At 41.7% G+C, this 16,687-nt stretch overlaps 1 protein-coding gene across 4 annotated transcripts in view; it reads right to left on the bottom strand.

The window, feature by feature from the left end:
• Positions 1-16,687, bottom strand: part of LOC115090512 (synaptonemal complex protein 3-like) — a 189,151-nt gene that overhangs the window by 113,452 nt on the left and 59,012 nt on the right. For all 4 annotated transcript variants that reach the window (XM_029599706.1, XM_029599704.1, XM_029599705.1 and 1 more), the window contains exons 8-12: positions 12,475-12,636; positions 9,886-10,065; positions 7,045-7,215; positions 1,303-1,426; positions 244-447 (exon numbers count right to left, since the gene is read on the bottom strand). In XM_029599706.1, the coding sequence (XP_029455566.1) occupies positions 244-447; positions 1,303-1,426; positions 7,045-7,215; positions 9,886-10,065; positions 12,475-12,636 (841 nt within the window). The remainder of the gene's footprint in view (positions 1-243; positions 448-1,302; positions 1,427-7,044; positions 7,216-9,885; positions 10,066-12,474; positions 12,637-16,687) is intronic.

The raw sequence follows: 16,687 nt of genomic DNA, 5'->3' as shown, positions 1-16,687 counted from the left end.
GCGTACAGAAAACAAAAGCTGTGAAATAATCCACATAAGGCGGTCAGTGAAAACATACATATTCTTATCTAATAAACCTGAACCTAAAATTTCCACAGTTTTTTTCTCTTTTTGTAACCACGAAAACAGACATCCAAAAATTTCTGGAAGGAATGGTTGACAGTGCAAAAGCTATTCTGACAGATTTCAGTCTCCCATCCCTCAAAACTGGATCTGTACAGAAAACACAGAACTTTTGTCTACCTTGTCCGCAATCGCCAGCATCAAATCCACAGGAAAGGACGTTGCAGGCCTGATCGCAGAACTTGTCGGCCAGCCAGGAGTTTGCACAGCCTTGGTTACAGTAGGAAACGCCACTTAAGCCTGCGTCGAACTGCCATGGGTGGCCATTTCCCATGCCCCCGCCTCCACCGCCCCCGGCACCAAAACGACTGCCTCCGGCATTACCTGGACAAAGAAAGCACACACCTTTTGCTGACACAAATCTAAAATCACAACATATTTATTACAGAAGTATTGGCTGAAGCTGTCCTTAAATTCTTTATCAGATCTTCATAAATTCAGACATTCCTGGTCAGCTCTGTTTTTCTAATCCCCCAGTTTCACACACTGGGTCTCCAGCGCATCTGGTAAACTCAAATACAAGTGACGACACCAGGATAAGTTTGGGAAGCCCAGTGCCCTGCAGTACAGAAACAGGACAGCAGGAAAATACTGTATGGCCCATCTAGTCTGCCCATCCACCCAATTAATTTAGGTCAGTGTATATATTATCCAGATGTGACTATAGTCTGAGGTAAAGGATAATAAAAAAAAATCCAAACAAAAAAACAATGACTTTCAATTGGCCTTTTGCTGCTCTGAGCAATATTGAAGCAGCATATTGTGTATTTTCTTCAAACAATAATTACCTTTAGAGAGGAAATGTCTACAACTGACAAAAGAATGCACATAAAGCTAAATCATTAGTTGATTTGAACGTGCTAGCTCTCAGAACGTAGCAAAATTACTGCAGTTTACTATATACACTGGAGCATATAATTTAACATCAAAATATTGAGCAGGCTTAATGCTGGCTCCTAGCATCTGAAGAGACAGAAACGGAGGGTTTAGTGTGCCAAGAGCTTATGGCACATGCTCGGTCACCTGCAAATATGACGACCTGTCTATGGGCTCACAACCACACACACCCCCTGTTGTACTACGGTCAAAAAAACAGCAAACACTCAATCAAACTAGGCACTGCGTCACTGCTTCAGGACAAGGTCCCTTTCTTTGTTTGATGCTTCCAGTACCTCTTACCAAGGCAATCGCCTCCATCCCAGTCACAAGCGGAATTATTGCAGGCTTTATCACAGTAGCCGTCTTTAATCCAGGAACCAGGACATCCCTCGGCACAGTTTGGAACAGGCCAAGTCAAATAAACCTAAACGTATTTAAGAACAATCGTTACCATGACCATAATTCATAGAAAATGCGTAAGCTCAATACTTAAAAAGTTATTCTTTACTGTCACTGGCTGCTGGCACCGCCTCTACGATTTGTGGGACTTTCTTTCTTTCTTTTCTTTTTTACACTGTTAATTTAATTTTAATAGTTTAGTAATGGACTGTGACTAAAACAGAAAAGAATGCAAAGAAAAACTACTCTGTTTCAGGTATTCTCCCTTATTAACTCTTTCATTTCAGTGCTTGCCCGCCAGCTTATGGAACACTACTTGGGGCGAGGCTTCTGAGGTCACACTTGGGAGAGGGTTGCCACGGAGGCGGGTCCTTCTGTGACACGTTTGTGGGGTGGGACACAAGGCTTTATGCCCCTTTTGGCATTTACAGGAACAGAGATCATCAACAGCCTTAGCTTCCATCGAGAGCATCAAACAGGATAAGTTTACCTTCTGTTGCCTCAAATACAGACTTAGGGGACAATGCATTTTGGACGAGCTAGAATAACTCCCGATGCAATAAAGGGATTAGCGCAGCCAAACCCACGCATAGCTAACAGCACTCATCACATAAGATGAAAAGTTGCAATACTGGGTCAGACCGAGGGTCCATCAAGCCCAGCATCCTGTTTCCAACAGAGGCCAATCCAGGTTACAAGTACCTGGCAAGAACCCAAACATTAAATAAATCCCATGCTACTGATGCCGGTAATAAACAAACAGTAGCTATTCCCAAAGTCAACTTGACTAATAACAGTTTATGGACTTCTCCAAGAACTTGTCCAAACCTTTTTTTAAACCCAGCTAAACTAACTTCCTTAACTATATCCTCTGGTAACAAATTCCAGAGTTTAATTGTGCGTTGAGTGAAAAAGAATTTTCTCCGATTAGTTTTAAATGTGCCACACGCTAACTTCATGGAGTGCCCCATAGTCCTTCTATTATCCAAAAGAGTAAATAACCGATTCACATTTACCCGTTCTAATCCTCTCATGATTTTGTAGACCTCTATCATATCCCCCCTCAGCCATCTCTTCTCCAAGCTGAACCGCCCTAACCTCTTTAGCCTAAGAAATACATTTTGATGTACAAGTCTGTCTTTTATTGCACTTCAAAGCAAATTTCAGTCAGGTACTGTAGTATTTCCCTATCACCAGAGGACTTACAATCTAAGGGTCCTATTTGCTAAGCATTTTTCCCATAGACATAGAATAGGAGAAAAACTTTAGGAAATAATGCCCTAGGTTTGTACCTAAGGCAATGGAGGGTGAAGTAACATGCCTAAGGTCAAAGAAGCTTCAGCAAGATTTGAACCCTAGCTTCCCTGGTAACCAGCCTAATGCTCTAACCACTAGGCTATTAGCTATTACCCCCCGATGCAAAAAATCACCATACACCCATGCGCATGTTTAAACACACAAAAATTAGCCCCGGAGCTGGTATTAATTCTCGATGCGACCCTGTCTCAACAAAACAGCAAAAAATAGTACTGTTCTGTGGTTCCTTCTACATAATATCGTAACAATATTAAGTAGGAGGAACCACAGAAAGCAGCATCAGGGGAAACAAACTGTCTTGAAGGCAGTCAGGTCAGGAAAATGGGAGCTCAATTTACGAGCGTCTGTTTTCTTAACCCACGCACAGCCATGTCTCCTGGGTGCTCGATGCCAAAGACATGCTAGGGACGCACAATTGATCCCTAGCACATCCTTTTTAGTATGGCACCTCATTAACATATTGCATTGCATGCCCAGAAGAGGTGAATGGGCGCGTATTAAGAAAACGGGCGCTCATTTTCTACACGCTTTTATTGCATGTGCCTCTTAGATTGTGAACCCTCTGGGAGGTAGGGAAATCCCTACACTATCTGAATCTAAATCCACTTTGAAATACCAAAAAACGGAATATAATAAATAAATAACTATATTGCTTGAGGTGTAGTTCAGGGGTGCTCAATTGATCCTCTGACTCACCCCACCCCCAGCAAGTCAGGTTTTTAGGATATCCTAATGAATCTGCATACACTGGAGGCAGCACATGCAAATCTCATGCATATTTATTTGAGACATCCTGAAAACCTGACTGCCAGGGGACCTCCAAGGACCAGTGTCAGCACCCTTTATGTAGTTAACTACTGTAGCTTAACATGGATCACGATACTTACCGCAATCCATATTAAACCTTGTGCATGTTAATGAGTGGCTTTGCATACATACAACTCAGTAATTTGGCACGCATTGCACCTGATTTGCCTACATACAATATCATGCACGATAATGTGTTTTTACCTGCTGCATCAAGCACCAAATTCGGCATTTAAAGCATATTAACGTGTTATCGCAGCTTGGCAAACAGGCCCCTAGGTTTGGTTTAAGGGTGCCAAACAAATGCAGAAGGTCTTCAGTCTGCACAGTGGAAACATTTCTCAGCTAGCCAAAATGTGCACTGCACAGCAGGAGGCCCAATACTCCTAGAACTCATCTATTTGCAGGGAACAGAATATTCCTCCAGGGCTGAAATATACTCTTCATTTACCTCTCCTCCCCTAGCAAGAATTTGTTTTGAGGCAGGTTTAGGGGAGGAGCACACAGCAAGTGCTTTTCTTCTCCGATGGGTGTACTCTCTCCACCCCAATGAACCTCCATTTCCTCCTCCCCACCCTAGTGCAGTCCTCTCTCTTCCTCTAGCCCTCTCACTTTCTTCTTTCCCAGCCTGTTTCTCCTTTTCTCCCTACCCTTTCCCAAATTCCACCTCTCTCAGCCCTCTCCTCCTGTTCCCCTCAGCTCTGCTGCAAGTGTCTCCCTCCATCGCTCTGCTGCCTTCCAGCCCTGATCAGGTGCAAAGCAGCCTCCTCCTCCTCCCCAGCCCTCCAAGGATCCGATCGAGGGCCAAAGATAATGGGTGCTGCCAGCTCCTGGGCCCCGATGATGCTACCTCCTGCTCCCAGGACAGACTCACTAGTCATGAAATTCCACAGTCCTCAGGAGAGTGGGCAAGTGGATTTTCACAATCCTGTATATTTCAAGCATATATGGAGGTTCGTTTGAATGTATACTGAGTATCTTGCTGTGGTCCCTGCAGAAGGTACACTTAATTTTATTAGTGCTCCCTGATCCGCGGCTATTTTCATGTACTTATTAAGCCCAATTTTATATTTATTTATTTAGAATTTTTTATATATACCGATATCCGTTTGCACATCGTATCGGTTTACAAATAACTTGTAATATAGTGCTTAGGGCTGAAGTCCGCATGTACAAAATACACAAGTCTGCATGTGCAAAGTACGCCTGCAGGGGAGCAGGCATCACTGTTCATGCAATCATTTACATGCACGCAACCGATTTTGGAAAGTACATGTATAAATGATTTCTCCACCCCCGAGAACACCTCTGGCAAGGACATGTAAAAGTACGTGTGAAACTGCTTCTGCACATGCTTTTAGGTGCACAACCCCTGGGGTAATTTCCAAAAGGCCTACAGACATATTTAAAATGGCATTTTACGCATGTATATGCTTTCGAAAATTCAGTCCATTAAGAGTATCTGTGTCAAATGAAATTGGGTTTAGCGATTTCCACAGTCAACCCTATTTTCTAGCCCAAAGAAAAAAAGAACAAACAAGATGGACAAATTCCTCCTTTCAGCCTAACAACTGCACTATTATTTAGCAGTAGGCTGACCTACCTCTAAATGCCATTTTGAAAGACACGGGATAGGAATAAGGGGTACTTCCAAAATCCAACTGAAGGGCACGAAGGCCAGGGGGAGGAAATAGCCAGATGGAGGGACACTAAATACAGAAGAGCTGACCGTAACTGGAAGTAATTCATCACTGGGCAACTGGGCTTGGAAGTTTCAAGAAGATTTTTTTTACTTTTTAATCTCTCTCCTGCCTCATGCTGTAAAAGTGAGTTACAATCTCAGAAAGAAGGAGGAACAATGGCTTACAAGGAGTAACTAGCACATTTCTCCACACCCTTTGAGTTGCTAAGATGGAAATGGAGATAAGACAAAGGAAGGTAAAAGGTCACATCTAACCAGACACCCAGGAGCCCTTCCTGGTACCAACTTCAAAATGTGTTTCCAAATGATCTGGAACCAGTAAAAGGGTGAGCAGTGTAAATGAGGATGGAGATTACCCCTTGCTTTCAAAACGAGAAGACATTGGTCTGGCAGTAGCTTTCATGTTGGAGTAGTTAATCAGACTTTAGTCATTACTTGATTCAAAAAGCATGACAGGTGAAGATGATGCCTGCAGTTTTAGGCATACAAAAGGAAAACAGCATCTATCAGCAAGAGAAATCTAGAAGCAAACAGCCTCTTCAGATCTGAATTAAAGTGCAGGTGTTCTTGGCTTCATTCAGATCTCTGAACCACTGGCTTTATTGAAAATGATACTGCTAACATGAGGTGAGGCTATTTTTTTTTATATGAAAGACAGTTTCCTGACCTTGCCATATTTATGGGATTAAGAGAGTATTTTAAATCTGGTCTTACAATTTTTAGTTTTGGGGTTACAACCCCTTTCCATCCAGTCAGCCTGTTTTCCAAACGGAGGTAAACCATGAGCTTTCTGCTACATTTGCTTTCTATAAAGAATTCTGGATATATGATAGAGGCATGGAGGTCAGCTGTTGTCCTGAACCATGAACAGGACCATAAATGCCCAAGATCTTTGGAAGCCAAAGACAGAAATAAACTGTTCAGTCTTGACCAGGGTAAACCATATGTAAGGCAGAAGACATTCCCTGCTGCTGGCATCTCTGAGACAAAAACTGACGTCAGACATCATGCTGGAGGGGGTGCCTACCCAACTTTCAGTTTTTTGTCTGTAGAGGTCACCAGAAGAAACCAGCGAAATGCACGAGCTGTCTTCTGGGTATGCTGAACAACTCTTCCCATCCTCACACTGACTCCAATGCTACAGCAGACTGCACGTGGGGCATTTATTCATGCAAACATTTTGATTTTTCTCTGAAACTCTTTCACTGGTAATGCAGGTCGATGTGTAGAAAATAGGACCTTCAGGTAATTTGCATGTGACTCGTTCCATTCATATCTGCTCAATTTACCAGTTTTTATATATATACATTTTTTTTTTTAAATGAGTTCACACATGTAAAATGTCTATGATTTTTTTATCATCTTTTTTTCTCCTTCTCTTATAAATGTATTTAAACAATCTTATATTTTGCATCTTCCATGTCATTTGCCCAGTACAGATTGCATAAAATACATCCATAAAAATTTCATAATACACAAATATAAATCAATAAAACAAGTATATAAACATTGCAAACAAAATAAAAACAATAAATATAAATAAAATTAGTCAAAAGTTACTTTCTACTAATTTATATAAACCTTAAAAGGATAGGTTAGTATAGATAAGCACTGCCCACCATGGTACAATTATTTTCAATATTTAGAAGAGAAAAGGACTTGTTTAAAGAAACTTCCATCTTTGATATTTTACTTGTCAACTTCTATAGTAAAAACATGGGGTGGATCATCCCACGCTGCTACAACCAGTCGCAAAATGATTGGTTTTGGTTTTCTCTTTGTTCTGCTTAGTTTGACTTTTATAACTTGCAACTTACCTTCTGACCTTTGGAGTGACTATAAAAATCATCTGGCCAGACGGCCTTCCCAAACATGACATCATCGTTCAGGTAGACAAACTTCTGGGACAGGCCAGGAATGCGGTGAATGTGGCTTTCGATTGCAGGAGAACTAAAGGTGGGCAAGTGACTGACGTTCTTAAAAATATCCTAACAAAAGAAAATCATAGAAACATGAAACAAAGAGAACTTGACTGAGATGAGAGGTAAAGTTTTTTCCTAAAATGTACTGTTTGCAGTCCAATTCTTTTTATCCAGGAGTATTCCCTCTTTTTTTTTTTTTTTTTACACACATACAACCCTATCATTGGAACAGGACCACAGACCAGTTACCTTTATAATCCCAGTACCTGAGCCCGAATGGTAGGTGTCGCTGTCAGGAAATGCTCCATCCCTCCCCCATTACTGCTGCCTGCCTGGTATCTATCTTTGGGTCATGGGCTTTTTTTTTTTGCCAGCAAAATTCAAGCAAAAAAGGCAGCCTTACTCTAGTAAGCTTTTCAATGACAAATAGTTCTGCATTTTAACAGCTAATTTAGTTTTGTTATGCTATAGCAAGGCTATTTAATAAATGAACGCATGGGTGGTCCATCGAATGCCTCTAGCACCCTGCAGGTTAGTCAGATTTAGCGGCTTAAGACAAGCTCGTGCAACAAGTTAATGTCACAACTGAACACGCAAAAGGCAAATACTTCAAGTATAAAAAACAAACAAGCATGGAGTCGCTTTCCTACTGGGAAATATAGCTACAGGTGACTCAGGAAACCTTTTACATTAATAGTCAATTCCTTAACATGGCAGAATTGCTCAGCTTTGCAGCCCTGACAACAGATATGGCAGGCAACTCAGGTTTCATTTATAAACATTAGAAAGTCGCCACAAACTACGGGCAAATAAATATATTATTTTGGCCTGGCAGTTTCCTTTTACTCCTTTGTCCATCCAGGAGCCTTCATTCACAATTATTTGGGGGGTTTTATCCATTTTGGGGCACTCCTCCCCTTCTCATCTAGCCTACGCACTGCAGCAGCAGCTGTCCTTGGCTGAAGGTCAGACTAAACGGATAAATAGCTGAACCACAGCATCCAAAGTCTTGGCCGGTCCACGAACAGGAATCAAACCCAGGTTTTCCTGTACAGGATCACTTAGGGGTAGATTTTTAAACAATGCGCGTTCGCGTACTTTTGTTGGCGCACCAGTTGCAAACAAAAGTACGCTGGATTTTAGTAGATACGCGCGTAGCTGCGTGTATCTGCTAAAATCCAGGATCGGCGCGCGCAAGGCTGCCGATTTTGGGCAGCCGGCGCACGCCGAGCCGCACAGCCTGCCTCCATTCCCTCCGAGGCCGCTCCGAAATCGGAGCGGCCTCGGAGGGAACTCTCTTTCGCCCTCCCCTCACCTTCCCCTCCCTTCCTCTACCTAACCCACCCCACCGGCCCTATCTAAACCCCCCCCCCTACCTTTGTCGATGGATTTAGCCTCTCGGAGGGAGGCGTAAATCCACGCGTGCCAGCGGGCCGCTGGCGCGCCGAGATGCGACCCGGGGGCGGTTCCGGAGAGTGCGGCCACGCCCCCGGACCACCCCGGGCCGAAACCACGCCCCCTGGCCCGCCCCCAAAACACCGCATCGATCGGCCCCGCCCCCTGACGCCCCCGACAGAAACCCCCGGGACTTGCGCGCGCCGGCAGGCCTATGGAAAATAGGCGCGCCGGCGCGCAAGGCCCTGCTCGTGTAAATCCGGGCGGATTTACGCGAGCAGGGCTTTTAACATCCGCCCCTTAATGTGGGCTTAATCAAGGCTTTAGATAATGCATGTTTTAGCCAGCAGAGACTTTTTAAAGTTCATTAGAAGACTGGTCCAGCACCTTTATCTGAGTGCTCATACTGTACTGGAAACCAGAGTTTGTTTTGTACACCACTTAACTCAGAATGGTCTGCTATAGGCAGTAAATGAATGCTTTTAAATAAAGTTTGATTCTTGGCTGGGTTCCTGGTCTTTGGGATGATCAGAGTTGGGAACACTGGAGAACAAACAACAGCCTCTCAGCCAGCTAAAGTCATTTCAATATTTACTAGCCTCATTCGAACAAAGAGGTGCTTATCAGATTAGACTGGGGTGTGTGTGCTGCAGTTTCTGTCTTTGCGTGTGGGGTCCCACCCCCCTTATAACTTTTGAATGGTTGGGACCTTGCTCAACCAAACTTGGTAGGGAGCTGGGTTGCTGAGAGGACAAAACACCATTTCAGCTTTGAAACGTATGAGGGTGCAGGAGGGAGCAAAGTTTGGAATTTTGCCATAGGACATGCATTGGAACTAGACCTGAAGCTAAAAATGTTTGATGCTTTTACTTGTCTTCTATACGATGCCAATGTGCCAGAGCTGTAGAAAGAAACACATCTGGAGGTTCATTATGAAGGTTCCTGATACCAAATGGTAGATCTTATTCACCCCATTCCCAACATCTAGATGCCACAAAAAGAAAAAACAAACCCTCTTTTTGTGCCAGGATAAACCTTCTTAAGTGATGGATTAGAGGTGGTTGGTGTAAGGGATCATTAGGTCTCTGAAGACAGTAAGAAGTAGAGGAAACTGCATGTGAAAACAAGTCCATTAGCCTATGTTAACTTCAGGGAGGTAAGGACAGTGTAGTCTGCAAGCACGGTTGTCTCCTTCTGATAGGAGAACCATTTAGTCTGCAATTCATAAACATATCAATGAATATACCCACAGCATCCTTACAAATTAAGAAATACAAGTGTGTGGGGGAGGGGGGGAAGTTTTTGCCAGTTGTCTTCTCAGTCATAGGACAGAGTTTTTACCTTGTGTGTTACCACAGTGATACGAGGACTGTCCAGGTTTAGCCAGGATGGAATCTGTCCATTGGTAACAATGAAAACGTGTCGCACCCAAGGTGCATGTCTCTCTATCGATCGCAGAGAGTATCTCAGCTCTTCATTGTCTTCAAAGCGGCTGGCAGAAATATCTTCATCCTGCTTAGACTTTTTTTTTTTTTTTGTAATTAAAGATTTTTATTAAGCACACAGTGAATCGAACTGGATACAAAAAATAACAGAGCATAATAAAGAACATAATATCAGAATGATTATACCAACTGTCATTTTGTTGATAGAAACCAAAACCCATGGTATCTTAGTCAATAGTTGATAAAGGATTCACACTCTTAAAATAGAGTCAAACATCAATTTTAGATCCCTAACCCTCCCCTCCTCCCCCCCCATTGCCTCATGTCTACAGCAAAGGTATCTAAACATTCATATATTATAGGAGCTATCACCAGAGCCTAGGACTGCAGTAAAATGCTAGCCCAACCCAAGTGAGATAGTAAAAAACCATGGAAGCACATTGACTATGTAGGGATAGTTGCAATTTGTGAAGATTTCCATACCTGATAAGCTTGCCATGTCTTTTCAAATTTAGGGATGTTATTATGCTTATAAGCTGTGATTTGGGACAATAAAAATATTTCTACCCACCCTATGTTATATGACTGCTTTTGTTGGTACTAGTAATGTTTTCCATGTCCTGGTTAATTCCCATTTTGCTATAATTATAGCGAAATGATAAATCTAGGCCTGAGAGAGGAAGGAACACTTACAGTCTTCACAAGGGAACACATTTGTATTTAATAATCTTATTCTTCTTTTAGTCTTTGCTGTGAGTAGTAATAACAAGAACTAGCTGGACTGACCATAAAAAAGAGAGACAACCCATCAATTCTGTTTACTAGGGGATTCATTCCTATCTTTTGTGTAAACTTTTAAAGGGGACTTAAATACCTGGAAAAGGATAGTAACATAGTAGATGTGGCAGATAAAGATCAAACTGGCCTATCCCATTTGAGATTCTTCTACTTTAGGTAGAGCTAGGCATATAAATTTCCCCACATACAACCTAACCCCATTGTAAACTACTTAGTAATGCTGATAAGCAGGCTATAAATTTTTAAATAAAAATTAAAAAAACAAAAACAACAAAAAAAAAAAAACAATCCCCCATCACAAACTGTGCTCTACTTTATCCACCCCTGCCCTCCATATCCGTCCTAAGCCTGGTCACATTCAGCATGGATTCATAAAAACTAATACTTAAGCCAACTGTCAGACCCTCTGTCATGTCTCATTACCAAGCTTGTTATGATGACCCCCCACAGTCACCAATATCAGCAAGGCTGTCCTCTAAAAGATTTTAGCCTACCCACCCTCATTTTCGTTTGGGTTTTAGCTATAGTTCCTCCATGTAAGCTATCTCAGAAGCCCAATGACTGTCACTAAGGATCTGTGTGCATATCCCACGCTATTATGAATTCTGCTACTTTTTTTTTTTGTCGCTATTCCCTCTTCCAGGAGTTCCATGTATCCCTACACACCCTTTCCATGAAGAAATATTTCCTCATGTTGCTCCTGAATCTGTCTTCTCCCCCTCCCAGACCATCATACTGTGACCTCTTGTTCTAGCGCATTCTTTCCTCTGAAAATTATTTGCTTCTTGTATCCATTTAAAACTTGGAGACATGAAAGTTACCTCAATTTCCTTTGTCTCTCCGCTACATATTTAGGTCCTTCAGTTTCATTTCCTTGGCTTTTGGTGCAAACCCTGCACCATTTTGGTAGCCTCTCTCTCTCTGAACTGCCTCCAGACCATACAAATCCTCAAATTAGATTAGATTAATCAAATTGACCTGTTTCAAAGATTAAACTCAGAGTGGCCTATTGGGGGACCCAACTTCAGTCAATCCCTAGAATTTATTGCCCGGGTACAAACTTAATGAAAATTCTAAAGGCTTAATGCAAGCAGAATTCCCAGACAGGACGCTGTATAAACAACCAATACTGACTTACTGAATTCAGGGTATACGAGCATATAAAGCACTTATGTAAGCAGATATTTCTGTCAGGATTTAGCACTTAGTTAATACAAATCTTTAGGGATGATAAGTGTTTAGGAGTTTCTCCTTATGCTTGTTGTCATTTGAAAGTTCCAATAAATAACTCCATCATAACCACAAAAACTTCACTGTAAACATTCAAAACTTTTTTCAAAAAAATAACCATTACCTTCCATATATATGGCTTGTACCATTATTATGTACTTCCCCTTTGAGACTCCCATGGAGTCTGCACCTGCCTGCCAGTTTTGGAAATTGCCCTCTACCAACACAAGAAGATTTGCTCTGTTCAACGGTTTAAAAAAAAAAAAAAAGCCATAAACTTTCAAAATTTGTCCACAGTAGATTCTACCAATATTGCTTTTTACCTGAATTTAGGTAACACACAGGATCTTGAAACTCAGATGGTCTACTCGATGGGGATTGATGTTTGGTGCTGCACTTGAACCATAGGGTAGGGGATAAGAAGTCAGAAGCAGTAAGCCCAGATGTGAGTACCTACCTGACTGATGGCACTGAGATCCCACAGTAAGTAGGCCGGGCTGAGAGTCAGCTCCTTCCCTTCGATGGTCATATTCTTCTTCGCCTGCTTGCTCAGTTCCTGGAAGCCCCGGGGATTCGTCAGGTGCAAAAGCGCGACACTGGCTTCTGAATACAGTTGTATCTGTATAAAGAAAAAAAAAAAACCCATGGCAATGTCACGCTTCTGGCACGCGCTCTCTGCCTCCTCTTTAGAAAGCCCCCAGCTCATTGATTACATTCTGCAGTTGGCCTTGGGTAATCTGCATTTTTTGCTCAAATTTGTTGGAGTGAAGGGAGGAGAGGAAGATAAGGCTGTTCCAGATTAACAAAAATTTCAAGCAAGCCATCCAGTATTTTTAAAGATTTTGCATTTTAGATTGTCATACAAAACAAATGTTACAATTATATTTAGGGAGTGGGTCTGCACATAGTTTTTAACACCTTTTTTTTAATATATATAAATATATAATTCTGGAACACGTTACATAATGTGAATTACCAACTCTACATTAGCACTGGCTGTTCAGATACATGCAATAAATAGGCTAGTGATGCTAATACATATCTTTCATGGAGTGTCCTATGGGAAAAATAAATAAATAAATAATTATTTGTTGTACCAACATTTTGCATTTTACAGTATCAGGAGATCAGCTAAGTAGGAAACAAGAGGACTCTTTTACTAAGCAAATATATTGCCTTTGCTCTGCACTACAAGCATTTTTGGATGTATGCAAAATATAAATCTTAAATCAATAAATAAAATATTAATCAGGTTAGACAGTACATTTTCTTATGAAATTCTTAAAGGCAATATTTCAAAAGAACTCATTGTTTTTCAAAACAGGTCAGTCACATACAAACACTAAAAATAAAGAAGAGATTGCATTTTTCAATCATATCTGTAACATATTTCAGAGAAATCCTGTGCCACAAAATTTACATTTCTACTGTTGTTGAAATAAAAAAAAAGTTTCTATAATGTCAGATGTTCAATCTTATATAAACTGCAGTCTGGTTATGAACTATTATAAAAAGACAACCAATTTGTTCTTTACTTTGATTATCTGGTATATGAACATCTTGGACAAAACACTGTTGACTGTCCTTGAACTATTGTAATTGTCTATGTTTTTATTGTAAATCGCCTAGAGTCTTGTACAATTAGGGGTCAATTTTAAGACCTGCATGTGCACATGGGCATGCCAGCACGCATGTTACAAAATCCAATGGCCGCGTGCACATGTGCAGGCAGCCCATGACTCGCGAAGGGGGAGGGGAATTTTTCAATGCAATGTGCGGCGACATGAGTAGGGCTTCCCCACTTCCCTATACCCCTATCTAACCTTCCTATCTTTTCCCCTCTCCTCCCCGACACCTACCCCCTACCTCTTAGATTTTTTTTAAATTTTTTACCTTGCTGCTCCTTCAAGCAGCAGTAGATTCCGTGCACTGGCTGGCTGCCGGCGAGCTCTTCCGTAGGACAGCGGCTAATGGCATTGTCCTGGCCGACCCCTGCCCAGACCACACGCCCGGCCTGCCCCTTTCAGACAGGCCGGCACTTCACTGGGCCTGTTATAAAACGTGTGCGGTGTGCGCAAAGCCCGGCCACGCGCATAACCCTCGAAATGTACTCACGCGGCCTTTTTTAAAATCGGGGTGCTGGGCGATTCATAAATTTTAATAAAACTGTAAATTATAAAAGATCAGTCATTGTCCTCCTCATACCCTTGCCCCCCCCCCTCCCCAATTTGAAGCTCTCTTTTTAACTGCACCCATTGCTGGAAGGCCATTATCTAAAAGGAAACATCAAAGATCCAAGATTTTGGCCTTGAAGGCCTCCTGCCATCACTTGCAGACCATTGATGGAGCCATCTGTTACTAGAGAACTGTTGGAGCTCCAAGAGTTTCTTCAATCCCCATAACAATACTGAACTTATGAGGAGGCGCCTAACACATCGGACATCATTTCTAATAGCGCATACCAGATGTCCGCAGCGCTGTACAGAGATGCTTATAATCTAGTCAAGATGAACAGACAAAACACACAATGAAACAAATAAGAGGCTCTGAGCTAAGACAGCAAGGCCATGGACTTAAGATTTAAGGTAGGTGGGTTAGGAGTCTATAGGAAAACAGCTAATGGAGTGGGTAGGACTTCTAGAAAGAAAATGGTTAGGTGGGGTCGAGTTAAAGATTCAGCACAAAATGGGCATTGATGAGCCTAACTGCAAGCGAAAGCAGACAGACTTGAGGTCTATCGGTAGGGACTTGGGTATGCTTCTCCATTATTAAATGAGGCAAGCAAAATTTTACTGATGGATCCCTTCAATTACAAACGTAGAGAACAATTTTCAAAGACATTTACATGTGTAAATTGCAATTTCTGCGTGCAAAAACAGCCGTCTGAAAATTGCCCTTTTAGGACCATTAAGAGGAGCCATTCCGGAGGGCAATTAACAAGTAAGAATGCATGAACAATTCGCTGACAAACACAAACCAGTCCGATTTCAGCCTGACTCAGGTTTGGCTAGAAAACCTGGATTTTCCCAGGTCTATGTTGGAGTTCTGTGATACAACAGAGTTTGTTTAGATAACAGAATGCTTTTAAAAAACCCCAAAACAAAACAGAGAGATTTCCGCTTTACAAGAACAGTAAAACAGCACTGCTTTTATTAACATGGTAAAACAGAGATGTAAGCAGCCAGCGACTCAGCTCACACAAAAACAGCAAGCAGGTAAGTATACTTCTGAAACATAAGGAAGCCCTAGTAGTTCAAAACAGTTCAGTACTGGTGGCTAACACAACACAATCCAGCACAGTGGCATGAAATGCATTTCCTAGGCCACAACAGAAACGTCATCACATTTTTTTCCAGCAGATCTGGGGAAATCCAAAACAGATCTGCTAAAATATGACAAGAAGCCACTGATCTGAAGAAATGTGCTTTGAATTCAAAACTAATTTTGCTGAAAAAAAAAAAAGAGAGACTTGACAAAACTACATATTTTTCACAGGTTTGTAGAGCTGGGTGACTAACAATTTGTATTTTGGGGTTAATCTGCAGATTCTGCCTCCTTTGAGCTTTCATCTCAGTCAGAACTTACCCCAAACTAGGGCAACAGTGCCAGGAGCTTTCATTTGCAACTAACTGGGAGGTGGTGGAAATCGTTTCATCCTCCAGTCTAGCCCAGCCATCTCAGCAACAAACATTCCTCAGACAGGATACCAACTTCCCTTCAAATCCCACTGCACATGCACCCCCAAGAGTGGCCTCTAGGTGTTGCTGTTGTGCAATGGCTGGATCTCCCTTCCTCCTTCCCCCAAAAGCTTTGAAGTAAACTCACCCCTATTAATAAGCCAGGTATCATCATCCAATAAATGCCCAATGTAACAGGATTAACGAGTCAGGATAGACAATAATGTGAAATTACCTACATGACTGGCAGGAGTACTTTTACGATTTTATTGTGCAAGGAAACAAGAATATTTGTCTATCTAAAACGATCCTTATTTTTCTCCTTTTAATGCAAATATCACTTCTCTCACTCCTTCAGCCATCTGCAGTGACGCACAGGATCAACTGTCATGCTTGTGACATTTTAAAGATGTCAACAGTTGGACTTGCACTCTTTCATTTTAGTAAGACTTATGAGTTTTGCCATCAGAAAAATCTGACAAAGATCTCACAAGGGCTCATGTGAACATACTGATGAAAGTGCAGCTTCCCTGATTGAGTAGCCAAAACATAGTTCCAGATAACAGCACGCAATCTCCAAGAATACCAGGCCAGGAATGTGACAGATTGCAAAGCTCTTGTCTTTGGCTGTGAACTATATTCAGGGACATGGGAATATCATCCTGTTACTGAAAATCACTGTGGCTTGCTTAATAAAATAGAATCTTCCTAACTTTAAAAAGAGCAAAAAAGACTGTATCTACTATCATTTACCAAAACCTCCTGTAAGATTTGTCATGCTCCATAGCCAGCTGCTTCCTCTGACTGTTCATGACCCATTTCTACTTTTTCCCCCTCTCATCCCGTTATTTTACTGCAGACTGTAATAAAATAAAAGACAGGAAAAAAAAAACATTTATAAAAAAACCCCACAAACAAATAACATAATATAATAAAAAAAAAAATGCAAGAAACACACAGTACTCATAAAGTAGAAGGGAGGAAATTGCCAAC

This window comes from Rhinatrema bivittatum, chromosome 4, assembly GCF_901001135.1.
Source record: "Rhinatrema bivittatum chromosome 4, aRhiBiv1.1, whole genome shotgun sequence".
Taxonomy (NCBI): Eukaryota; Metazoa; Chordata; class Amphibia; order Gymnophiona; family Rhinatrematidae; genus Rhinatrema; species Rhinatrema bivittatum.
The sequence above is the reverse complement of the archived record's forward strand: the minus strand, read 5'-3'. Positions and strand labels throughout refer to the sequence as shown.